Source organism: Betta splendens, chromosome 8 (assembly GCF_900634795.4).
Source record: "Betta splendens chromosome 8, fBetSpl5.4, whole genome shotgun sequence".
In the NCBI taxonomy this organism is placed as follows: domain Eukaryota; kingdom Metazoa; phylum Chordata; class Actinopteri; order Anabantiformes; family Osphronemidae; genus Betta; species Betta splendens.
Genome location: NC_040888.2, coordinates 9,572,739 through 9,599,452, shown reverse-complemented (window position 1 = coordinate 9,599,452; position 26,714 = coordinate 9,572,739). Strand labels below are relative to the sequence as shown.

Here is a 26,714-nt window from a genome sequence, read left to right as displayed (position 1 = left end):
TATAATAAACCACAGAAGTAGAAGTGGCCTTGTAGCACACAGCACATGGCGCCTCCTTTAACTACATTTATAAAATGGCTGATGCTCAGGCTAATACGCATCCATCCTCTCTGCAGACCCTGTGCATGCAACCTGTCTAAGCATTACTTTGAATTATGAATGTGAGATCATTCATTTGTTTAATTCGTGTGCTTTTCCCAGACTGAACACATGCACGTGGAACAAAGCACTTCCTGCTGTGTGTGTATGATTAGCATTTAATGAAGGCGCTGAGTGATGGGACAGTGCAGAGACCAGATAACAGTCACCTCCCTCAGTCACCATTAACATCACAGGCTGATAATGAAATAATATTCAAATTGTAGCTCAGTTTTAAAAAGCTTTTCTGTGGAAAAGAAGATGGTGTTAGTGCATGTGAAGAGGCAGTGTGTGGTGGAGGGGGGCCGTGGGGGGGGCTGTTAATGCTGCAGCCACTGAATGAAACAACGCGGGGAGTCGGTGAGTGCAGATAAAGCCTCCTCATGTATCAGCCTGCTCACCTGTCTGCAGCCACACCACTGTAATGGATGGACACGAGCAGCGGCCATCACTCATACTCACACTCCCTGTGTTTGTGTGTGTGTGTGTGTGTGTGTGTGTGTGTGTGTGTGTGTGTGTGTGTGTGGTGGACAGAGGTACGATGCTTTGTGTAGGTTTCTGGTGCAGAAGGTGATTATATGTCTGCATGAGCGCATGACAGAAAGCGACAGAGACAGAGAGTGTGTGTGTGTGTGTGTGTGTGTGTGTGTGTGTGTGTGTGTGTGTGTGTGTGTGTGTGTGCGCTCAGTTGCGCAACTTTATCATTCAGATTGATACGTCTAACACTGACACCATTTTAGAAAAAGTCTCTCTCTTCTCTCTTTGGAAATCTCCCTCCATTTTGCTCTCTCCCTGTGTGTGTGTGTGTGTGTGTGTGTGTGTGTGTGTGTGTGTGTGTGTGTGTGTGTGTGTGTGTGTGTGTGTGTGTGTGTGTGTGTGTGTGTGGGAAAGGGTCATTGGAGGAAGCGGATGTGATGGACAGCTGGCAGGACACACACAGTGCTGTCGGCCTGATGTTTAAAGAAACAAGAGGTCGGGGCTTTTATTGTGCAGATTTAATCTATATGACATGTTATATCTAATTATATCTATTTTATATTTTGCGCTTCATTTTACTTGGGACACCGGTGAAGAACAGATCCCATTAAATTATTTGATATTTATGTATATTCATCTGTCAGTGAATGAGCAGCAGTGTGTTCAGACTCTGCCTGTGTCAAACCAGATGCCCACATGTCTTCTCATTCAAACTACAGGGATTGTTGCCACGCTGACCCCTGGGACCTGACCCCAGGGGTCAAAGGTCAGCCTCACAGCTTGCCACAGTTACCACGGTGATGAATGGCATCCTGCGAAGTGTGTGTAGTATTATGTGTGTGTGTGTGTCTGTATGTGTACGTGTGTGTGTGAGAGAGAGAGAGAGGGAGAGCGAGCGAGGGAAAGGCGGCGACTCAGACGGGAGCAGTTCTGCATCTGCTGGAACCTTTGGCTGTTTGACAGGATTTAGATTTAAGAGACAGAGAGAAAAAAATGAGACTGAAGTGAGAGAGAGAAGCCCATTGTGCGTCTGTGTGTGCGTTTGTGTGATGTGGACTGGAGCTCAGATAATTCCATCAGGAACTGTACAATCTGATTATGGTGAAGCTGTTTGCGCCGGACCCCACATGGAGCTGAACACTGGCCCCTTTCACAGACACGAAACTCTGAAATGTCTCATCACCAACAGAATGAACAGTTTGTGATCACACTTTAAAACAAACCTTATAACCCTATAAAATAAAGGCAAAGGGTTAAGTTAGTGTTTAACATAATAATCTACCTGTTGGTTTGGCCTCCATCGGTGTCAGTCAGTGAATGCAGCCTGTTTTGTTGATGCTGCTGACACTAAGCTGCAGGTTCCGACCCGAACAGCAGGAGGAGGAGTAGAGACTTCACACATATTTAATGTGCTCACTGTGGTTCAGTCATTTTGACGCCTGGTTGATACCTGATCTGATGGACACACACATCTGTGTCTGTGGAAAATAGGCAAACTTCAGACACGTCACCAACTAAAGGTAGATTACCATGGGCTCGTGGTGTAAAGGTCGGCACGGTGAAGGATCAGCCAGGAGCTGTTGTGTAGTGATTGTGAGTCTGAATGTTAAGTTTTAGAACTTAAGTTCAGCCAAATAATAGAAATAGAAAGACCATAATTATAGAGAGTAAAAAGATGTCAGGCTCGATATGACGATGAAGGTTTATGGTTATGAATGTTCTTCCCTCTGTGTGTGTGTGTGTGTGTGTGTGTGTGTGCTAATGATACTGTTTTCTTAGTGAGCCAACTGTGTATCTCTGCAGAGGCCACTGCTGCTTTCTGTCTCCAGCTGACTGCACGCACACACACACACACACACACACACACACACACACACACACACACACACACACACACACACACACACACACACACACACTCACACACACACACACACACACAAACCTCACATTGACATCATGATGGAGTGTCAGGTACTGCTGGCTAATTTATGTCCAAACGCATGTGTGTGTGTGTGGTACATGGTATGAATACTGAACAGCTAGATAATGACTGTGTGTGTGTGTGTGTGTGTGTGTGTGTGTGTGTGTGTGTGTGATACAGTACAGAGTGAATGCCTCCAGCCATTATTTGCCTAACATACCCTCTGCTTCCTGAGGGAGGAGACCAGAAGAGAGATTCAGACACAGAGAACTGGATGTGCAGTCACTTGTTTAGAGGTTTCATTGAGGCTCAGATAAGTTAAAGATCAGACACGTTGTGGTTATTCTATAGAGTAAAGCCCAAATGCAGAGATGAACAGAGAGCGGAGAGCAAGTGAACGCGGGAAAGAGGAGCTCAACACAGCTCAGTCAGTCACTACACACACTATGAAGATGCAACAACAACTGGAGCAACAACCGCACACAAAACCACCTTATGGCCTTATGGAGAGTGTGCTGTCTGAAGTTGGCTGCTCTGGGAGCTAGGGTGAAGTGTCTTGCTCAAGGGCACACTGGTGGGATCTCCACATTGAGCTACCAGGAGTCCAGCAGCTCACACACAAAATAAGAAACACAGATCACAAGAATGAGAAATTTGTCTTTACTTAAAAAGAATAATTTTCTTTATTTTGTGTTGTTGATGAGTAAATGAAAACATGAAATGTAAATATACAAAAAAAAGTGACAATGTTTGTCCCTGGTGTTCCAAACCTCCCCGTCTGGTCCCTGAGTCGACCTTAAGTCATCCATAAGTGACCTAATGATACATCGACTCGAATTTCGATCAATGATCCTCTTTTCAGACTCGTCCAAGTTTGGAGGAGAAATTGACACGAAGGTGGACAACGCGTGACATAAACGTATTAGCATCGATGTTGTGGGTCAGCGTGAGGGAGGAGGAGGAGCTCTGACAGATGGGCCCCGACGCCTCCCACAGCAAACGTCATTAATACAGAAGGTACCGTGTTACAGGTTCGCGAGGCTTCAGGCCCGTTATGACGCAGGGTCGGGTTCCGTCTCACCCTCGGTCGGCCGCGCGTCGCTGGGGTGTGATGTTTAATCGCCTGTTTAGTTACATTCATGTCTATGTAACAGACGATCAAATGAAGCTAGTGGGACACATGGACTGCAGCGGACAGATGTGTCCAGTGTAAACCAGGAGGCTCCTCTGTGCAACAGACAAGGAACTAACTATGATTCAACAAGTTGAACTTTGTTGTACTGAAGTGGTTCATTGAACATTTATTTAACAATGAGATAAAACACATGAATCTGCCTAAAGCAAGAGTCAGTAATTAAACCAGAGTCCGTACGTGCTTGTATTTGTCTATTTTGACTATAGGATGTATTGTACACAGTTTTTTTCTTCCACCTTTGCTTTATTCACTCCTTCGATGTGTTGTTCCTCGTAAACTCAGGTGAATCACTGAAGCAGAGTCGGTGTGTGAGTGTTTGTGCTGCGTGTGACGAGTGGGAGGCTTCCAACGGGACAGGAGATCCATTACTTCAGGAATAATTGATCATCGACGGGTAACTTTGATTACTGGTCTCAAGGGTGTGTGTGTGTGTGTGTGTGTGTGTGTGTGTGTGTGTGTGTGTGTGTTCTGACTGTTTGTCTCAGTGTTTTTCTGTAGTTAAACAGGTAAGATGTGAGTTTTTTTAGCCTCAGAGGTAAAAACAACAGTTTCAGTCTCGCACTCTCAAGGTGAAGTAACTTTGTTTCACGTTTCAAAATAACCTGCAGCTGTTGCTGCAGACACACATTCACACAGTGTTTTCAATGAGAGCACTTCGTCCATCAGGGCACAGCTTCCTAACAGGAACATGAGGTTTGTCGTGTTCTGCTTTCAGGGACATGTGGAACATTTCACGGAAACAAGTGGAAAATCAACAACTTTGTTCAGATCTAACGCTTCATTACAACTGTCTCGTAACCGGACGGGTGTGTGAGTTACACCACATTTACTAAGGGTTGTGCTTCAGTAATTTTAGGCAGAGTTCTCAGTCTGTCACTGAACCACAAACTTCTAACAGTGATTTAAAGGTTGTTTGTTTGTCTCTATGAACCTTCATAAATATGAAAAAGTGACTTCTTTTATATTGTTGGTGCTCCTCAAACTGCCAAATATGCCAGCTTACACAGAGACCTTCACAGAGAGGTGCTTCATGTAATGGACAACATGATGGAAAGAAGCTTCGACTGGTTTGACTGAGTTTTTATTAGGAACGTTTTTTGCACCAGAGTGTTTGTTTCTGAGTCACATTTATCTGTCACCTCCTTAAACATGAAACTCATCAACACACATGATACGAATCAACATCTTCAGACCATTAAGTGGCCCCTCCCTCTCATTTTCTATCGACTTGATTGTGGCTGACACAAACTGCAGATTCTTTCAATCATTCTGTTTAGAATGTATTTTGAAACACTTTGCCCATGTGACAGATGTGCTGCAGTAACATCTGGCAGAGGCTGGTTCTGGCTGTGGGAGGAGTTTGGCATCTGTGCTGATTGAGTGTGTTTTGTTTTTGTATAAAAGTGTGACAGTTTGCTGCTCATTGGATAGTTTTATTATTATTATTATTATTATTATTATTATTATTATTATTATTATTATTATTATTATTATTATTATTATTAGTAGTAGTAGTAGTAGTAGTAGTAGTAGTAGTAGTAGTAGTAGTAATAGTAGTAGTAGTAGTAGTAGTATTAAATACCTATATTTATACATATACTAAAACTTTGTGGTTTTCTTGAAGAAATGTAACTAATTGATTATTTATTTATTTACAGGTTTGTAAATTTGACCAAAATAATCTTGCAATAACTTTATATAGAACTTTTGACTCTGATTAACCTAATTCTAAAGCTTAAAAATTGTGCTTGTGCTTTGTATCTATTATTATACTATTAAAATGCATAGTTATGCAAGAATGAATTCAATGCAATTACTTTAATTACAGCTGTACGTTGGTCTATACCTGTATATTATTATTATTATTATTACTATTTATTTTTATTTTTTTAATTAAATGTCTTAATTAGTGGCTATACACAGATTAATTTTCTACTTGTTAGGACATTATTAAATGTACTGTAAATGATTTTCTCTATGTTACAGTACCTCTTTATAGCAGATGTTTTTGTGTATTTTACTATTAACAGCAATCAGCGCATCGGTGGAAATCGAACGTGTTGCTTTGATTCGTGTGCGTGTGAGTGTGTGTGAGTGTGTGTGTGTGTGTGTGGTGTCATGTTTGATGACTTTTCACATCATTACTTTTGATAGTGAGCTATCAAATAACCAAAACTCGTCTGATCCTTAACTTCAGCCTAGTCTTAGTTAAACCCCTGAAAAGGTTGTCACTCTGACATTGTCACTGTCAGTGTCTCTCTGCAAACAAGAGCGGGGCCTAAAGTATGAGGAACACACAAACAAACACACAATTATGTGATAGAAACGCGCTGAGTGAGATTTACTGAGTTTGGACTGAAAAGAACCCGACAAGCTCAACAACAAAAGCCCCTCAGTTCCAGCTCTTAGTGGGTGCGTCGCATCCAGCTCTGCCTGTGATTGGTGAGCTCCATCGCTCGTCCCTGCCTCCCTTTACTCCCTCACTTTGTGTCCACCCCCCCTCTCTGTCCACCCCTTTCCTTTGCTCTCCAGCTTGCTCTATATATTGTGGGCCAATCATTGTCTGGGCTATCAATCAGCTCTGACAGCGTGTGGGGCCCACATGAGGAGCAGAGGGGGGCAGGAGAGAGGGAAACGGGGGGGTTGTGTTTTTTTCCGTTCAGAGAGACAGTGATGGTGAGATGGGCATTAATCAAACTAACCCCTTGGAACAGCCGCACACACACACACACACACACACACACACACACACACACACACACACACACACACACACACGGACCTACTGATGGTTGTGAGGACACTCATAGTAACTCTGTCCTAACATCGCTCAGCATCAGTCACAACATGAAGCTTATACTAATGTTAATGTTAAACCGTCTTGTCCACTTTAGTAACAAAACTAAGATCATCGTCATGGTAACACCACATGTTTTATATTATATTGTAATTATTACTTTCTGAACACACACACACACACACACACACACACACACACACACACACACACACACATGGATGTTTATACGCACATTCATGAGACCAAGCACAAACACACACTAGCAGGTTGTGTGTTCAGGGACAGATGCTTTCTCTCCTCCTGGACTCAGCTGGTGGCGTAAGTGCATCAATTCCCTGTAGAAGAGGAGAGCAGCTGGCGGAGCTCGGTGTGAGTCTGTGTCCCTGAGAGCATCAGGGGACCCGGACCTATTGGGGTCTAGTCTGGCTCTGGTACCGCCTGACGCGCACACACACACACACACACACACACACACACACACACACACACACACACACACACACACACACACACACACACACACACACACACACAAAGACAGATAAATGTGACACTAAGGTGACGCGTGGAGCCGTGGAAGTGCTGCACCGCAGGTGTCGCGCTTCCCTGCGATGCTCAACGTTGTGGGAAATGGACGGCTTGAGGGGGGTTGGAGGGGGAGAGAGAGAGAGAGGGGCGAGCGAGGGACGTCAACTAAAGCTGCCAGAATAAATGAAAAGGATATTATAACATTTGAAATGTTCTGCTTGTGAGTAATTACTTGTTGTTTATCGTTGTTGGCTTCAAATGGAGCTGAAGTTATTCATAAACATGTCTCTGTGTTTGGAACATGACAGACTCGTATCACTTACTTTAACCAGTGTCACTTTTAATTTAGGTTCCAAACACTGTCACTGAACAGGTCTCTCTTCTTGCTCGAGTCCCATCTTCAGTTCAGTCTAACACATTTCTGCCAGTGGGTCTGTACTGGTCTCAGCCCCTTTGGCGCTGGGAGCCAACAGGACTGTGTGTTGTGTGTTGTGTGTTGGGCAGCTTGTGTCAGCTTGTGCCTGGGAGTCTCTGCCTCATGTTGTATCGACGTCTCCCATCACTAAAGCTTTATTATTGTTTCCTCCAAACCTCAGGTCAGAGATAATTGATGCCAATCTGTAGGTCTCTCACACACACACACACACACACACACACACACACACACACACACACACACACACACACACACACACACACACACACACACACACACACACACACACACACACACACAAAGGTATCAGCGCTGCTGGCGACAGGTTAATGGATTAGCCTCATGTAACGGTGACAGTGATTTGCTCGCGTGGGTGTGTGAGCATGTGATAAGAAGATTCAAAGGATGTATTGATTCTGGAGCTCTGTGAAATATCACAGCATCCGTTTGAGGCTTGTGGTTTGTCACGCAAATGAATTCATGTATTTTCCTAGGAGCTGTGTTTTCATCCCTGCAGATTCCAAGCAGGGTTCACTTCGTTCCAAGCCTTTTGCTCGGTTTTTGGAGCTACGGTGTCTTTGCACGCGAAAAACAGAAGCACGGATCAGATAAAGGTTTACAAAGATGACATAGGTTTTATCTCATCCTGTTGATGGTGCGCATTCCTTCAGATCTGTCTGTTCCCTGTGGGCTGGTCCAGTTTACGCTGGGATAAACACTTTACACTGACGCTCAGACAAACAGGATGCGATGCCAACACACGGACACACACACACACACACACACACACACACACACACACACACACACACACACACACACACACACACACACACACACACACACACACACAGAACGCCGCCAGTGTAATGAGCTGTTTATCCCCGGACTGCAGAGCTGTTCAGGATCATCCTCCGCCGAGGGAAACGGGCCGACGTGAACCTGACTCTGCAGAGGCAGCAGAGTTCTGCTGACTCACTGCTGTGAGAACATGATGCCGATGGGTGATGATGTGATCAGATCCTGGACAGAACAGTCAGGTCCGTCATCTGCTGAATGCCTTTAATCTGGTTAAACCACATTTAACAGAGCATGTCATCTTTGCTGAGGAAACCTGGTGATGCTGATTTCTGGGTCATTCCCACAACGTTCTCTAACTTTTCTTTTGACATAATGTAGAAATATTGAGGACAACTCCTAATTCTGAAGAAGTTTTGCCGCCTGAGCTTGAATTTCTGTCCACAGCTTCTTTTATTTATATGAGACTCAGGTTGTTCCTCAAACGCTTAAGGCTAAATACACAATGCACATTCAGGAATTAAGACGCACACACATGCACAGTGACTTTTAATAATGGTGTCAACAGAAGCTGTGCTGACAGTGATGTATGGGGTGGAATCTGCGGAGGCCAGGAGAATAAGTTCTCCACCAATCAGAGACCAGCTGTGTGACCTTTGGACCAATCACAGCACTTCCAGGTCAAATGTGCCCTGAGGGCAAACACGGGGCCGATCTGTCCATCTGGGAAGGAATGAATAGAGAAGAGACACATGAGAGTGAGGGACAGGGAATGAAATATACATATTCATTTAGAGCAGCTCTGAGGTGTATTCAGATGAAACGCTTAATATAAAGGCAACGCTCTCACGTTTCCCTCGCTCCTCCCAACATGCTACTAGTGACCAGTGAGCAGAGTGATGCTCACATTGTGCTTGTATACTGTTGTGAGCAGCTACTGCAGGTTGAAGCCTCGTGTCTGACCCGCTGCAGGATTTCAGATACTCAGAGTAGGTTAAAATGTTCAGGATGCAGTAAAAATGCTGACGTTACACATAACATTTGTTTGTCCCATGTCGAAACAGCCATTCACTTAATTTTGTACAAGACGTTTGCGGGGATTTAGGTTTGTGTTCTGGTTGGTTTCTGTCCACAAATGTAAAAAGGTCAGAATAATGATTAATGTTCAATTTGGTTAATACATCATGTTTTTGTCTGTAAGCAGCCGGCCATGAAGGCATATGTTAAACATTACAACCAATCAGAGCACACACACACACACACACACACACACACACACACACACACACACACACACACACACCATCGTGTTCAAGCTAATCTGAGCTAGTGTTAATTTATAATCCATTACTGATGCTTGACAATAGTTGTAAATAAACAGACGTGTGTGTGTGTGTGTGTGTGTGTGTGTGTGTGTGTGTGTGTGTGTGTGTGTGTATGTGTGTGTGTGTGTCTAATTTTGGAGTGCAGTATGGAACTGTGTTGATTCTCATTATGAATCTTGAAGGTGAATACATTGTGTTGCTTTGCGTAGTGTAACCCACATAAAACACAAATATGATCTCATTATTTATATCCATATTCTATAAAACAAAGTTTATACCATGATTTTATTTCTGAATGCTGAACCACAAGTCCCGACATCAGGACAAACGTCATTTATCCAAACAGCACATGTTCACGAAATTTATTATATTCAAACTGACCAATAGACCAAAGGCACGAATAGAGTAAAAGTTGTAACAACTGCTCCGATGAATGAAAAGCTGTAGTGGATAAAGTGAAGGGACTGTTCTTTACACGAGGCCTCATCTTTCACTAACAGCCTTAAACCAATGGTTGAATAGTTTCTGAACTGGACACATCAAAAGGTGAATGGAAGTAACTAACGCTTTGTAAGAAAACTGAACGCGTAAGACGTGAACGTAGAAGCTGCAGATAAAGAATAAAACAGCTTTGATGAGAACCTGAAGTTAAAGACGTGACAGGCGTCAGAGCGACGCAGCGCAGCGAGGCTCCCGCTCCCTCCCATCACGCGCCGTCAACGCCGGCCGTGACCAATCACAGCCGCCTGTCGCTCCTTTGTCTGTGCGACGAGCATTCAGACGCAGAGTCAATCACAAGAAAACCATGCGTGTGAAAAGAAAAAGGTGCGTGAAAGGCAAGAAGGCGAGAGTGAGTAGGAACCTGACCCCGACTCACATCACTTCATGTAAATCCAAACCCAACACACAACACACATTTAGTCCAAGATGAAACATTTCCACTTTTATCAGCTGCAGTTTTGGTGATGTTTGCACATTAATACACCAATGTCACAAAAGATGTCAATTTTATTCATTGAAGTGTTTTTCTTTAGTACTAATGCGCAGCTGATGACTGCCATTAGCAGTGTTTGTTAACTGACGGCTGCCCTGGTTCCTGGCGCCACCTGGTGGTAGAACAGAACACTGCAGCAATGAAAACAACAGAGCATTTTCAATTATTAGTAACTAAACCAATACAGTATAAAAACTAAACTTTATTATCACTGAATCAGTGTCACTCGGTTTTAAAATATTATAGGATAAGAAAACTGACCTCAGTATTATTGTTTGACCTGTTCTGTCTTTAGTCTTTAGAAGTGATTCTATTTAAAGATGGTGATGCTCTAAATAGAGAAACTGTTACTGCAAAAAGTATCTACCTTTAGTTTTGTGCAGGTTGTGTTAAATAGTGTTAACAGTTAAATATTCTCAGAGTTAATCAGAAGCACCCGCCTGCTTTCCGGCTCCTCCTCTTCCTCCTCCTCCCCCTCCTCCTCTTCCTCCTCCTCCTCTATTTTCATTACCTTGTCTCTATGTGTTTACCTTCACACCAGGACAAATGGTTTTCCTTTTGCTAATTGTAGCAGTGTGTTTTTCTCTCGGCTGTATTTGTGTTTCTCCAATCAGAGGTTTGAGGTCCTGCGTGGAGCTCGTTTGTTTTTTCAAGCACTGGGGCATATTTCATAAAGTGTGTCTGCACGTGTGTGTGTGTGGCTCATTTTTGTGCCTCGTGGGTCCAAAGCAGACCATTATAAAGAGTGATGTCAAACCGCTGTGTGCATTTTCAGGTTCAAATTTAGATTTGGGATTAAGGTGAAGGTTCTGGTTTAAGGGATAAGGTGACGCTTAAACTCCTGAACCCTCATTTTAGGTTTAACTTCATCTTAAATGCTTCACATTGAGGGAAACCTGGAGCCTGGTGCAGCGGTGCTGGGTGGAGGCAGATGGAAAAGTAACGCTCAGTGATTCATCTTGTAAAACACAAATGATCTTTGACCAGACGCTGGTGAAGGAGGCCCCTCAGTTTGCTCCAGCCAGACTCAGCTTCTATTTATTTAGCTTCCATTTATTTGACTAAGAGGCCTGTGGCCAAGCTGCATGAAGGCCTGTGCTGTGTTTCTGTTCGGTGACAGAGTTGTGCCGGGTTGAGTCCAGACAAAGAGCTACAAAGGTTTCATAAAGGTTTCATAAAGGCTTTCGGGCCCATCATCCAACCACTGGAGCTAAAGGGTCCGCGTTCACAGCGAAGCCTGAACCGGTGGCCGGTTAATTACAGAGCAGCCCGTAGAACCGGCACCGTCCGCCCTCAGAGCGCCCATCACGCTGAGCTGCTTGTTTCCAGGGATGGACAGGTTCTGTTTGGCCCAGTTTCCCACCGGCCTGGACCAGCGCATTGACCATACGTGCAGAACACTGTGATCCATCTTCTGGTCTCAGCTCTCGGCGTCTCTGCTCCCTCTGGACGTCTCTGGGGTCTCCGCACTCTCTCAGGAGCTCTCTTGTTTCTGGCCCGTGGACGCCAGCTGTCGTTGGCAGCGACTCGTCTGCTGTCGCTGCTTCGGCCGCTCCTTTTTTAAGGTGCTAATTAATTTTGGCGGCCAGGCGTCCAGCTGGAGCCCGCTGCAGCAAACAATTACATTTCCACAGATGAAAGGTGATGGTTCGCAGGCCGAGCATTTGCCCGGACAGAGACGGAGCTAATGGAAATCTGAGAGAGAGACGCAGCTCTTTAATGCCGCGTCCCTGAGAATAAACCTGTGTAATTGTTGAAGACGTTATGACATCACAGCAACTGAGACTGAACAGGGTCTAAACATTACATCATCCTCCTCACACATAGTGCTTAGCCAGAACGTTTTGGCCAAAAGGACACGAGGTACGACGCTAGAGTATTAAAACTCAATTGCAAGTATAAATGGAATAAGTTTTGTCTTTTGTCAGACGTCCAATAAAAGTTTTAAAGTCACATAAATCATAATAGAGACTAAATTTTCTCTCTCTCTCTTCTGTGTTAGTGCTGGGTCTCTTTATCACGCTTTTCCCCACCCTCTTTCTTTCTCTCTCTTTCTCTCTTTCACTCGCTCACTCTCTCTCTCTTTTCCAGAGTCGTCTCTCTGTGTCCCTCTCCCTTTTGTTGCCCCACCCACACACGGTGACGTCACACGTTTAATTACCCAATCAGTGATGAGCTAATCTGTCACTGTCAGTTCTCTGGCCAATCAGGCACCACATGCTAATTCCCTCCAGCCAATGACAGCGGTGGTGGCTCTGTGTGGAACATATAAAGTGGACTAGCAGGGATTCCAGGAGGATAACATGGCTGAGGCAAGGAGGAGACTCAGTCCATCCATACACCTGGAACATGATGATGACGATGATGATGATGATGAGGGTTTATTGCTTTGTGTTGAGTCAGCCGATCGCTGCTCACCCTCTTTTGTATTTAACTGGTCCTTAAATGGAAGTTGATTGACAGCTGGAACATGCATTGAAGGTTTTAGTCACATATGGCTCAGACTAACATCAAGGTTTTAGGTTTTTGGCCAATATAATGTTAGATTAGATTGCTTATGTAGAGTTTAAACTGGACTGGACTCACAGCACTGACACCCTGTACAAGAGGGGTCAAAGTGGCCTCCACCTGCTGAGGAGGCTGAGGTCCTTCGAAGTGTGCTTTAATGGTTCTCTGTGGTAGCCTCTGTTATTCTCTATGCTGTGGTCTGACGGGGAGCAGGCAGGAAAAGGCGGAACCAGCTGGTGAGGAAGGCCCGCTCTGTCCTGGGCCGTCCACTGGACTCTGTGGAGGAGGATGCTGGCCAAGCTGACATCCATCATGAGCTACACCTCTCATCCACTGTATCACACAGTGGAGGCTCAGAGCAGCTCCTTAAGTGGAGTCTGATCCACCCCCAGTGGAAGGAGCAATACTGCAGATCCTTTATACTCACCGCTGGTAGACTGGACAACTCAACAGTCTGACAGCACGCAGCTTAGGAGTTTAGGAACTGTGATATATGTGTGAGATGTGAGATATTCTCTTAATTAGACACAAAATAAAGCACAGTCTGTTTTTGCATTGGTGGTATCTGAGAAAAATGTCTTATTTATTATTTCAGGCCTTTTCTTCATGCTGGTAACCAGTGATTTCTAAAGTGAGGGTGGACTGGGCCACTGGGCACTAACAGCTCAAACCCTCTGGTGTGTTTTAATTTCTCCAACTATCTTGTTTCTTTATTTCATCTCTAAATTGAGGACATTGTTCTTCTCTTCTTCTTTGTCTGGTCTTCAAAGTACAACAGACTTGAACATATTGACACAAACAGACTTCTTTGTGAATGTGCTCTGCTTTAACACGCTGTTTCGCCTGGTACCACATCCGGACCAGAACTTCAGGTCATAAAAACAGCTTCTTCCTGTGTGCCGCTGGACTCCTAAGAAACAAGATGGAGAGATTTCCTCATTTATCCCACAGTGGGGACATTAATCTCTGCCTGTGACCCGTCCTCTGAGGGATCAGTGCCTGGGGTGCTATTGTGAAGTGTCTTGCTCAAGGACACACCTGGAGCCATGGTGGGGGATCTGCTTCCCAGGCTGAAGCTCTAATCACTGAGCAACCAAACAGCAATTAACACTGTCTTGTTGTTGTTTACTGGGTTTACGTTCTATGTACCTTGGTTCTATGTAAGCACAGAATCACCAAAGTAATGTGAAACCTTCACTGCACATAAATCAGATTATGATTCTCACATTGCCTCACATTCGCAAAATGAACTCTGCTCATTTAATACGTTAATGTGAATGAAGTCTAGTTTGAAGTTTGGAGGAGGTGAAAGCAAAGTTTTGTCATTTAAAATGATAATTATCAAACATGTTGTGTTGTTATTTAATGTTACAAACTCTGAAATGTTCTTTCCAGGCAAAGATGTTTGTGTCTCTATTGTTTCTTAGTTGAAACCACAACTGTGCATTTGCACATAATGAATATAAAAAAACCCAGAGGAACTTATGAACTGAACAACCTGTTTGTTTGTGGTCACCAATGGGACAAACACTCACCAACGTGTGGCCATATGGAAAAATGTTCATTATTTGAGCCTGAATAAAGTATATATTATGTAAAGGAAAGCAAAGCATCCCAAAAGCCCAGTTTTAATTTGAAGGTATAGCAAACAGCCGCCTAAGTTTTAAATGGTCAGTTATAATATTGTTATTAAGCTTTTTGTTACAGCTGTAAAGCATAAATATGTAACAACCAAGCGGCTGTTCCATCACATCAGCAGTGATCATCAGGACACAGCGCTCACACACAGAACTGACCTTGACTCCACCTCCTTTATGAAGATGAAGCAGTTCAGATGATGAGTGAGAGAGAGAGAGAGAGAGAGAGAGAGCAAGAGAGAGAGAGAGAGAGGGTTCAATGATTCTGTTTCGTACTGGCCCCCAGGTCCATCTACGCCTCCCCTGTTTTCACAGTATGAGCCATAGGTTTACTTTAACTTCGGACTGATCTACCATTATTCATATCCTTACTGTTGTTAACACAAAAATGTGTGTCAGCATTCATTTTGATGCTCCCATAATAACAAACAAACAAATGTGGCTATTGTAACTTGTAATTATAGTAATGCAGCCAGAAGAGCTTCCTGCAGCTACAGCACTCTGTGGATGGATTAATATTGTGCAGCATCACACGGGAGCCTGGGCTCCTATTCCAGCTGTGGGCCCAGAGGCCGTGGACAGGTCACCAGTCCATCACAGCGCCACATACGCGCTCTCACCACTTATCAACCTATGAACCTTGGAACTGAAGCAGTAATTAGTGCTAACAAACCAAAAGACACGCATTGGCATTTGATCTGAACATTTTAATTCAGATGTCTGTGTATAGTTGTCTTCCTGCTGTTCAGTCTAGAGCTCGCTCTTCAATGTTTGCGGAATAATAGTGTTAATAATAGCGTCAATAGCGCAACAGTTAGAATATTATTATTATATTATATATTATTATAATACTATTACTAAAGGTCTTAGACACGTCGCATAAATTAATTTCACTGACCGTCTTTTACGTTTTTCACAGTCCATCACTCTCAACATATAAAATCCAACGCTCGTGAATATTACAGTTTTCAAACGAAGAATCCGAAACCACCAATCACGTCACAGGGATTTATTAGCAGAACGAACCATTGGCTGGCAGGGTCTGCTGACGTCACCTGGTTTAACCAGTAAACTGCTTGACCCCACCCACGCACAGAACGCCCTTGATGACGCGATCACTAATATTCATGAAGTTGTGGATCGTAAACAAATGAAGACTTCCAGAGTTAAACACAAGAAAAAAAAAACGCCAGCAGCAGATTTAGTTTTATTATTAATCTCACAAATAGTGGACAGTAAACAGTTTAAATCTGTGATAAATATGTAAACAAAATAAATGTTTTCGCTAGTTTGTCTTTGGACGTTTTTCCTTTCCAATAAAAATATTTCATAACTTATGTGGACTCATGCATATGATAATAACTTCATTGCAATGCAGCCAGCAAAAAGCTGCATTCAGAGTTTTATAGTGTTTGAGGTGCCATAAAAATGAATTATGTCATTAGAAGGAAGTTACAGTAACATTTAACATTTAACACATTAGGACGTGTGTCCTGAACTAAGCAGTCAGTGACAGATGACGGACGAGTCAACACCTCCTATGCAATGTTACTGCAGCAGATTTAGATCAAAACTGAATCACATATGCAGCAGTAACATTTTCCAGGATGAATTCCTGACTTAGTAACAATAGTGATTACGCTGTGCTACAGTTTGTGGGACAATGGCTTTTGTGTACAGAAAGCTGTTCAAATTTCAACAACCAAAACAAAAATACTGGTGAAAAATCCTGCTTCACCAAAATAAACATAAACCAATGAATAAAATGCCACCAGGCATGAGTTCTCTGTTACTGACTGCGTTGAGATGCTCTGCTCTTCATTAGTGAAACACACTAAACATCTTGGTGTGATTTGGCCTCTGCATCCCTATATCACCCAAGCAAATAAGTTAATGACACCACACACAACATAACTAAATGTCATCAAGCAACATCACGGGCTGCTTAACTCTTCTATAAAGCTGTAACCATCTTCCCTTTTTAGTGCGTTTCTACAAAAATAACTCTGGGACTAATGTTCACTAGTGAATTCTACATGTTGCTGTTCGTGTCACTTCAGTATGGACCATTTGATCTGCTCCTTCGCTGACTGCAGCACCTGGGAAACATAGACAGAAGACAGAAATGCTGTTATAATAATACACATACCTAGAGAATAAAAATATAAGTAAACTTCTGCCTCGTTTGAGGTATTGATTTGATATGTACTGTAACATATAATCAGATTTAACTCAGTCAATGCTGATATGTTTTCTCTAACAAGTCAGTGTAATCGCTTGGAGTTAAAATGTTGTTGATTCCAGTTAAGTTATGTTAATGTTTGTATTCAGATTAAGTAAAACATAACCTAAATGCAATATATCTGATTTTATACCTGATTATTCAGGTTTTCATGTACTACTCATAGTCGGTTCTTTGCGTTGCAGTACCGTGATACAACCACTAGATGGCAGAGCAAACAAGTGTGTGAATCGAGATGCGAGGCTGACGTTTTATTTTAGATTAAAAAGGTTTAAAAGGTAGATTTGTTGTTAGCATGACGCGTGTCCCTTTTTAAATGCAATATTAATGTGAAATATAAATATAAATTACTTTATTGTCAGCGCTTCGAGGAGTCTCACAGTATTTATAGCATCTACTTTATTCCAGATGATTCTCTATATAAAACGGCTGAATTCACCTGAAATATTGTGGTTACTAACGTCGAGCTGTTTGTGTCTGACTGTGCATGAAGCATCTAAATTCCCTATAATATCTCTTCACTGAGCGTTTCCTTCATCCTGACAGCAGGTGGCACATGAAGCCCATAACGTTCCCAGAAGGGTGAACTCAGCTACAGACGCTTCTATCCGTGCTTCTTACTATGTAATAGATTAATTAAGACATATGTAAAACGCAGTGGGATGTTTTGAACTAATTATGATCTATTGAAGTATTAAACAACTCAATAAAGAATATGTTGTATTATTAAACCTTATACTGCCACCAGCACTGATCAATACACTGCTGATGTGATGTCACCCTACCTGAACTTTCACCAGGTGCAGCAAATGAATGAATAACTGAAAGTGTAGCTAAAGGTAAGTCTTTACTTAAGGTTTGAGGCTTATTGATAATAAACGCTGAATTGTAACTGTAACGGCTGCTATGCACATGGTTGTAATGTTTTATATACAGCTTGGCCCCTTCAAATATGGCACACAGCACAGTAAAATGAAATAAGCAGCATAAACATGTAGCAAATAACGGTTCAGTGTAGAATGTTAGTAGCAGGTCAGAGACTTACGTTAGAGGTCAGTGCCAGTTTCTCTGTTATGTGCTGTGAGGGTTAAAGCGACAGCAGAGAAAAGCAGCAATCATCAGAATAAAGCACAGAAATCACTGGGTTCAGGTTTTAATAATAATCCAACTACCTGTTAGTGCTCTATTCTACATTATAACATACATGCACGGTGAGTCAGAGCAGTCACATGCAGCCTGAAGCCACTGGTGCCTTTGTGTAATGTGTTAATGTGTAGGAGCTGATTCCAGCAAGTAACGAGTTAATGCTACAGAATGACCTGCAGTTCATACAAGTGCGTCTGTCAGGAAGCTTCAGCACCTCACACGTCCTCACTTTGCTCGTTCCAGTTCTGATTATGTATTTTAACATCTGCTTTACTTATTAGCAACAGGGATCAACAAGTGCTCAGTTTGTGATCCCTGACAAACTGCACATGTAGTTGTATGTGTGTGTGTGTGTGTGTGTGTGTGTTACCTGGGCCACAGTTTGTTCAGATAATGGGTTGTCATCCGCCTGTAACACAAAACTGCATCACTGCATGTATGACAAAGTAATCAGGTCATGCGCACACACACACACACACACACACACACACACACACACACACACACACACACACACACACACACACACACACACACACACACAGGTCAGTGCTAACACGGTGAAGCCATTAGATGGGTCAGTGCAGCCGATCCCAACTCGCTCCATTCGTCCACAGACTCAAATGTCCCAACAACTCTTGTCAAACGTGTCCCTGAGGATGAAGTCTGACTTTTCCTCTGGCACCAGCAACAGGTAGTGTTAAAGCTGAAGAACACTGCAGCCATGTTGTTCACCCATTAGTCAGCATGCTCCCATTCACCTCATCTGCTGCTCGTCCCTCCTTTGTCCCTCACTCACTGCTTCATTCATTCGTTCTCTCTGCCTTTGTTCGCTCTGTTCCTCACCCTCTGTCTGTCTGTCTACAGCCGCGGGCTCTTGTCTGCCTGTCCCTCTAGGTTACCGGTGATGTAATCAAACAGGACGAAGCCATAGGCTTGCTCTGACATTAGCTGACGCCAATCAGAAGAGGCGACGCCGGGAGAAGGAGAGAGAGAAAGGTAAAACATGTAAGAGGAGGTAAGGAGACAAGGAGACAAGGAGACAAGGAGCCCATGAGGAAAAGCCGTAGGATGCTACAAAATGAGCTACTCTGTACAGGCATGTTCCCTGAATACCATACGGCCGATGATTCCTTTTATTTGATTTTTTTCTGACGTGATGTTGGTTGGACTCGTCGTCTTACCCTGTAGTTGATCTTCTGTAGGACCTGCTGGGGGTCACTCTCCAGAATCACCCTGGCAACACAGTGGAGCAACCGATCAGCAAAGGCTCCATCCAGTAAAGGATCAATGCTGAAGACTTTAGCTCTACAGTAATAGTAAAACATCCTGTTCAGGACGTACAGAGGAGGATCTCACTTACCCTCCATCGATGATTTCATCCACCACCAGGAACACTCCCTCCATGTTCTCCAGCAAACACCTCCGCTCCACGTTTTTCCTGCAACACAAAACAAGAGCAACTCACAAACTGCCAGGACTGATGTCAGTGACTGTTGGTAAATGACAGCACTTTTCTACCTTATCGGATTTTAACCTTAATATTTCCCACTGACAAGCAGTGAGTGAAAACCTCATTCCTGATCAGTACCAAACGGTTAAATGGAGGTCTGAGCAGGTCGCTCCTGCATCACTGGGCCAACATTAACCTTCGTGCCTCTGACCCAGACGCACTCAGACGGAATCGTACTCACGACCTCGCTAACGAGCCAGCGGAGCTCACCGCTACGCCACCACGCACTTCAAAGGGCAGGTCAGAGCAGCCAATGATCTCCCACACTGTACGATGTCATATCTTTATGTTTCCATGCCCACGCCCTGCATTACTACCGCATTGGTTCCTATAGCAACCATGACAGCCGTAGTTCGGTTGTTAATGTTGCAGTGAGCACTGAGGGAACCTGCCACACATGCACGGATGTTGCCAGCTAATGCTGAGTAAAGAGGGTCTTGGACTCATTCTGCTTCTGTGTAACTGAGGCGGCTTTTTTTTCATTTGATGTAATTCACCCTGTCAATTATTTAAGCCTTTGCTTGTGTCTCGGTGAAGGACTGTACCTGAGGATCTGACTGAGGGAGTCAAACAGGCAGTTGAGGACTGACATCAGCATCAGCTGTGGAGAGAAACAAGCTGTAGTTTGTGCATTTAATTATTCAGGGCCCGAACAAACACGTCACGAGGACCATTTGAAAACTTGTTACAGCTAAAACGACACCTTGAATCATTTCATAGCAGTGTAGGAGCTGAACAGCTACACTTATCGTTATTAGCTATATTTAGCATCAGGCTACTTAAAGTCACATTTTTAGTCGAGCTAATCTCTTGTAGCAGGAACTGGATTTTTGCTGCTCCAGAGGTAAAAAGGAAGAGAAAGCGTTCATCAAAATCCTCCATGTTGATGTCATACTGGTTTAAAAATGCTGCAACCTCCTGATCTGAACATTGAAACCTTTCTGGCAAATATATGAACTTAAATATAATGTGGAGTGTGATAAAATAATCATGTTGGTTTCGATAATTCTACTTCCTGCATCACTTCCTGTTTGACAAATGCGCTGTAAACATAGAGTCTGTGTGTTTAGACCAAGGCGTGCGGCACATTTAGGGGTTCATCACTAACAGGATCGCTTTGCTGGTGTTGTTAAAGGTTTGTGGAGTAAATGTGTCAACACTGTGCAGGTCGAGGTGATGTACAGCACAAACCCCCTACCTCATTCTCCTGAGCACTTCCCACCACATAGAAAAAGAGATCAATGCTGCTCTTATAGACGATGGTCATCCCCTCCAGGAACGCGATCTCGTCTAGAACAGGTGAGAGAGGAAATGGAAAACAGATAAACCTGCTGTTGGCTTATGACGGAGAAGGACTAAGTGTGAGGTTGCATGATAGACAAATCTCCTGGATGGGTAATAATGACGCCAGCGGTGGGGTCAGGCTGCGGGCGTTGATTCTGCTGGTTTGAAGCTCCGTTATGAACACACTTACTGTCGGCTTTGTGCGTCTTGTTGAAGACGTTCTTCTCAAAGTTCTTCTGCTCCTTCATGGAGGGATACAGCTCAGGGTCATAGTACTGAAAGCATATCAACCCAAACAGATCAGTCACACAAAGAATGATAGTTAGTGAGAAACAAGGTAAAGCCTCAACATAATAGAAATAATAAAGTTTAAATAAAGTTTAGGCAGCAAATCGCAGCTACAAAATATTACACATATGGATTTTTTTTCAGTCATTTGCTGATACTAACTGCCTGCAGTGTTCAGACATGAAGTCTTTGGCCCTGTATAATAATTGAGTGTGCCAAAGCAAAGCATTGTGGGTAATAGACAGCTGCATTTAAAAGGACAACCCCCCCATGTCCCTGCTTCAGAGGCAGCTGATGAGTTGTGGTCGCTGGTCCGTCTTTCTTACCTTTGAGAGAAGCCTGTTGCCGTCGTTGTCCAGGATAAAAACGGCTTTGACCGTGTAGAGGGAAGGTTCCTGCAACACAAACAACAGGACATCTTTAAATATTCACTCATTCAGGACAGAGGCCCAGCGTCTACGTGGACCTTCTCCCACCTGCTCAGCATTTTCTCCAGTCCACACATTCACACACAGACTGTGTCCAGTCCAACCAGTTGGCACGCTTGTCTCCAGGCTATAATCCCAGTTTGCATAGCTTTGCTTTTGCTTCCGATCCCTCATCTTTCATCCACACGCCCATGTGTCCTGAAGAGTTTTCAGACCGGGTCAAAGTTCTGTTATGCACTGACTAGTATACATTCACAGTCAGAGTGTATCACAGAACTTAGACCAGGACCAAGATGAACTGTTGAATTCAAACTAAGTTTTAAGTATAAAGCATTTGTGGAGGATTAGTGCTTAGACTTCAGTGTGATAAAATATAGAGAGATTCACCTTTTTCCCAATGATTTATTTACAGTCAAACTAGTCCTGCACTGAAATGTTCATATTTTGATTAAAGTGGGAAATAAAACAATGGTGTTTTAATAAACAACATAACATTTTTTTAAAGTTTGATGCTCTGCTGACTTTATTTGACTTTTAACTAGGCTCTACATATTCATCTGTTTATATCAAACTCACTTTTGGAACTTTCTTTTCATGGTATTTTCCTTTAGTCTGAGTTGTTATATAACTTTGCCGCTGAGCGCTTGCTCCCGTCATTGTCTGTGCAAATATAAATAGAAAGTTGGCTGCAGCCTTCTGTATTTTACACCGAAAACCTGTTGCTTATATTAAACACTGAGCTATGTGCAGTGGTGGAAATCTTCTAAATGTTGCACAAAACAATGAGGACAAATAGGTTTGGGGCTTTAAGTGTCTGCACTGGCACATTCCACTCATCAGCAGAGATTGTGGGTCTGTAACGTAAAACCAGATCCATCAGAGGGAAAATACAACCTCCACTGCAGCTACTGGCTTCTGTGAAGGATAAAACTCACATTCACAATATAGCCACAAGTAAGTAAATAGATGATAAAGCTAAACTCATTAATTAACGTCAGTACTGATAAACTATTTTAACAGCAACAAGTGTGCAAAATAGATTTTCAATAGAAATCTGTCGAAGCAGGAGAATTAAACGTACTAAGAATGAGAGAGATGAAAAAATATTTAACACCTGTCTGATTATTACATTACATTAGAGTAAGAGAGTGAGGCGATAACAGACAGGCTGAATGAGCGGCGCGCAGGGCGAGCAAGGAGAGAGAGAGAGAGAGAGAGAGAGAGAGAGCGAACGGTGGACGTGGCACCATCTCCGCTCTACGTCAGCTGAACGCATATGCTGAACACACGCAGACATTTACAGACTGACACGCGGTTTAACTACAGCGACGACACCGTCACAGCTTCTCTGCTTCATGTGTGACTCAGGCGCCATCATGTCTCCGCCGGTCCGTCACTACAAAGTGATCCCGCAGGAGCCGAGGCTGGGGCTTACGTGCGGTCCTGTTGCGCTCCGCACCGGACCCGGTAAGTGGATCAGAGCTGCGGCTCAATCGCTCCATTGTGGAGGAGTTAGTCCAACACAAGTTGCCGCGCTGCAAGCTGCACAACCTGTGCACTATCGCTGAACGCACAATAAAAAGTGAGGCTTTTCAGCGCGTGGAACATTGATCAGATCAGGCCTGCGCGTTCACAGTCAAATGACACGACGGCCACGTTTAGGATCCATAGGAAAAGATCAATTACGCCTGTTTCTGGTTGTAAAGACCGTCCAACCAAGCCTGTCCTCCCTCTCCCCCACGTCCTACACCCCAGTGTTGTCCACAGCCTAAACTGTCGTAATGCAACAAATGGACTAATAAACAGGAACAATATTCTACATAAACTACCGAGCACACAACAAACAGTCCTGCAGCCTGTAAAAATGTGGGTCTCGCAACCCGAAATTCACAGAAACCCAGAAAGAAGCAGCTCACCAGAGACGTGGAGTCCATCGCTGCCGCCGCCGCCACGACCACCGTCCTCGCTCGGTGTGTTGACGTGGACAGCTCTGAGCTGTCACACCGAGATCACGGATTTTTCTTTTTTTTTACGGAGCCGCCCGGGCGCGCTCCCGCAGCAGGAGCGTCTAGGGCAGGGCGCGTTCCCGTCAGTGCTCGCGCTCTTCTCTTTCACAATAAAATGTGCACATATCACCGAACCACACTGCTGCAGTGTGTGGTTTTGATTCTGTATAATGGAAATTAAAGTTGTTGCTTTTTAAGATTCGTACCAGATGTAGAAAAATATACGTAAGATCATGATCTTTTGGTGGAATGGGCTGATCACACTGAGTCACCATAATCCCTTGGACTATTGTTATGCTCATTTAGATGTAGATCCATTCTTAAGGAACACTTCAAACAGCTGATTGTGTAATTGTTTACAATTAAGGGACTAGCAAAATTAATAATCTTATTAAAAGCAAGAGGCCAAAATAGTAAAATGTGGAAACTGTTAAATGAACAAGGCAGCTTGCTTAATGGTAAAAGTTTGTGTAACAGAAAGCTTTCTGTTGAAGCTTTGTTAAAAGTCTCAAGCCCATTATAAGCTATAAGCTAATAATATTTATGTCATGACCTTCATTAGTCGTTATTTGGATGAAGCCAAGATAAGGAACATAATTTACCTTAAAGATAAACTACTTGTTACTAAATAACGTTATATTAAGCTCGTAATAACTGATGTGTAGTTATTACTAGTTAAGTCATAGCCTTTTATTATTGTGGGACCGAGGACTTCCGGTATGCTCGGGGACGCGCACGAACACGAACGACTGAAACTCTCAACCTCTTCCGTGTTTACGCCCTGCCCCTTTTTTCCGCGTTGCATCTTGGGTAACCAAGTTTATTGTGGTTGAGGAAAAATGGCAGGCGTGCAGCCGCCACCCCTCCGCAGCCTGGACGATTTTCTCCTTAATTCGGCCCGGTTCGCTGTGCCCGACGTGCGCGACTTGGACCGCTGGAACAACCGCATCATCAACAACCTGCTGTACTACCAGAGTAACTATCTCTTGTCCGCGTTAGGCTTCCTGCTGCTTGTGGGGTGAGTTTCATCGTTTGACGTGGCTCCTTCCAAAGTGCCACAGTGAGAAACTAAAAACACAAAAGTGACCCTAGATGTGTTGCTCTGATGCAAGGTCGATGGTCAGGCTTCATCATCTGGTTCCATAACTGACGGGAGCGCAGTAGGCGCTTCTTTGTGACATAACATCTTTCACTCTACTACATCAATGCTGACATCTGACCTCGATTATCTGTTACCATAGAAACGAAAAAATGAGGATGTCTTTTGAAAAAAATGACAGCTATTTCATATGTGACATAACTGCTTTGTCATATTACTATTCTCGGGATCGAGGTTACGTCAAATAAATATCTAAATAGATATTTGCTGTCACTAACAGGGAATTACAACTTAGACTCATTCAAACTGGAGTCAGATACATGATAAGGGTCTGGTGAAGGAGCTGAACACGTCTCAGTCTGGAGAGTCCGAGCTGATTCAAGTATAGTGATGTGAGACGAGACCTGACGATGTGTCCACCTGCAGACCCACATTTAAAGACATCACTGTTTAAAATCTAATGTGACAATACGTACTTGTAATTCTTTGCATTCACCTTAAATAACAGAAGAGTTGTCTATAAATGTATTATTATTAATCTTGTACTCCTCACTTGTCCTGTTGCTGACTTCTCAGGTATTTCCATCCCCTCCAGTTGTGTGTCGGGGCGGTGGTGGTGACATCACTGTTCCTGGGCTTCGTCTGGGCTGCAGAGAACCAAGCTCCTATCCGTCGTTTCCGTAGAAACCACCCATCAGCTTGCCTGCTGGCCATTCTCCTGGCCAGTTACCTCTTCATATCAGTCCTGGGAGGCGTGGCTGTGTTCCTATTTGGAATCGCTTTTCCTGTGTTGAGTAAGATGGACGCACACAAACAGAGAATTACACCGGCATAAAATTAAAGAACAACTTATCTTCAGGAACCTCCTGGTGAATATATACATTAAAGATCTAAATGTGGCTAGAACAGACACATTCAGGATCTTTTGTGTTTTATTCACAGTTTTGGTGGTTTGAACTGTTTTCATCAAGTGTTGGCTCCATTCATTTAATTTATTAGCCTGCTCATTAGCATTGAGGATCTGTCTGTATCTCACCTTCTCAGTGATTCTGGTCCATGCATCAGTGAGACTGCGCAGCCTGAAGAACAAGCTGGAGAATAAACTGGAGAGCATTGGTTTGAAAAGGACACCCATGGGACTCCTCTTGGAGGCCCTGGGACAGGAACAGGAGGCCGGATCCTAAGGCTTAGGAGGAGGAGGAGGTCCAGATGAGTGTAGGCCGTGGTGCCTCCAGTCTGAGGGATCCAGAATCAAATAAAGACATTTTAAGCATCTCCTCCATTCTACTTTAGATGCCAGTGTTTACAGTCGGCTCCACGCCTTTTGGAGCTGACAATGGACAATGTTGTATGAAGACAAATGGAAAATGCACTTGTTTATTGTTCTCATGTGCCAAAGTATAGAATATGAAGGAAGAGATGTTATGTCAGCTGTGTTTCTACAAATCCAGACAGAACTAAATACACTGAAGCTGTTTGATCAGTGGTGAATATGAACCAACTGCCTGTTGTGGGCATCATGCTTCGTGTTGATCCTTGCAAACTTAATCTAACTGATGACATTTCCAGACTCATTTCTATTCCTTGGAAGGCTTCACACATCACTCATTCCTGACCATTCTTAAGTTTTAATCATATTGTTTAATATGAACCCTAAACCTACTATAATTCCTTCTGTGTCTGACTGATCCTGTGTTATCTTTGCCTTATTAGTCTGACATATGTATGGATGTGCACCTCAGGGGGCAGGAACTGTTCCTGTCCATTACAAAATGGTAAAAGACTTTTTAATATTTGATTCACCATCATGTGTCTTGTTATCACTTATTTAATTTTTTTCTGAATAAAAAACTTGCTGAACTTTAAAGCCTGACATATTTGCATTATATCTGTCAATGAGACAAGAATCAAGAGGAGGCAGTCTGTTATTTAAGGCTGTCTATGACCG

At 43.4% G+C, this 26,714-nt stretch overlaps 2 protein-coding genes across 9 annotated transcripts; one reads left to right on the top strand and one right to left on the bottom strand.

Moving 5' to 3' along the window:
• Positions 1–13,811: 13,811 nt before the first annotated feature.
• copz2 (COPI coat complex subunit zeta 2) lies at positions 13,812–23,733 on the bottom strand. 8 transcript variants are annotated; one of them, XR_005897954.2, is made up of 11 exons: positions 21,710–21,866; positions 21,560–21,628; positions 21,136–21,220; positions 20,860–20,951; positions 20,207–20,262; positions 19,512–19,589; positions 19,333–19,384; positions 18,995–19,099; positions 18,519–18,557; positions 18,048–18,080; positions 15,955–16,859 (listed from the first exon to the last, which is right to left on the bottom strand). XR_005897954.2 is itself a non-coding variant. In XM_029159262.3 (10 exons), the coding sequence occupies exons 1-10, from the start codon at positions 23,593–23,595 to the stop codon at positions 16,812–16,814; spliced, it is 570 nt and encodes a 189-aa protein (XP_029015095.1). In that variant the 5' UTR covers positions 23,596–23,733; the 3' UTR covers positions 15,955–16,811. The 8 variants fall into 8 exon arrangements, 5 of the variants coding, with proteins under 5 accessions (XP_055366718.1, XP_029015095.1, XP_040927792.1 ...); XR_008695321.1 differs by lacking the exons at positions 15,955–16,859; positions 18,048–18,080 and adding an exon at positions 13,812–14,033; XR_005897953.1 differs by lacking the exon at positions 18,048–18,080.
• Positions 23,734–24,460: 727 nt separating this feature from the next.
• On the top strand, positions 24,461–26,633 carry praf2 (PRA1 domain family, member 2). Its single transcript, XM_029159264.3, has 3 exons — positions 24,461–24,685; positions 25,343–25,560; positions 25,811–26,633. The coding sequence occupies exons 1-3, from the start codon at positions 24,507–24,509 to the stop codon at positions 25,948–25,950; spliced, it is 537 nt and encodes a 178-aa protein (XP_029015097.1). The 5' UTR covers positions 24,461–24,506; the 3' UTR covers positions 25,951–26,633.
• The last annotated feature ends 81 nt before the right edge of the window (positions 26,634–26,714 follow it).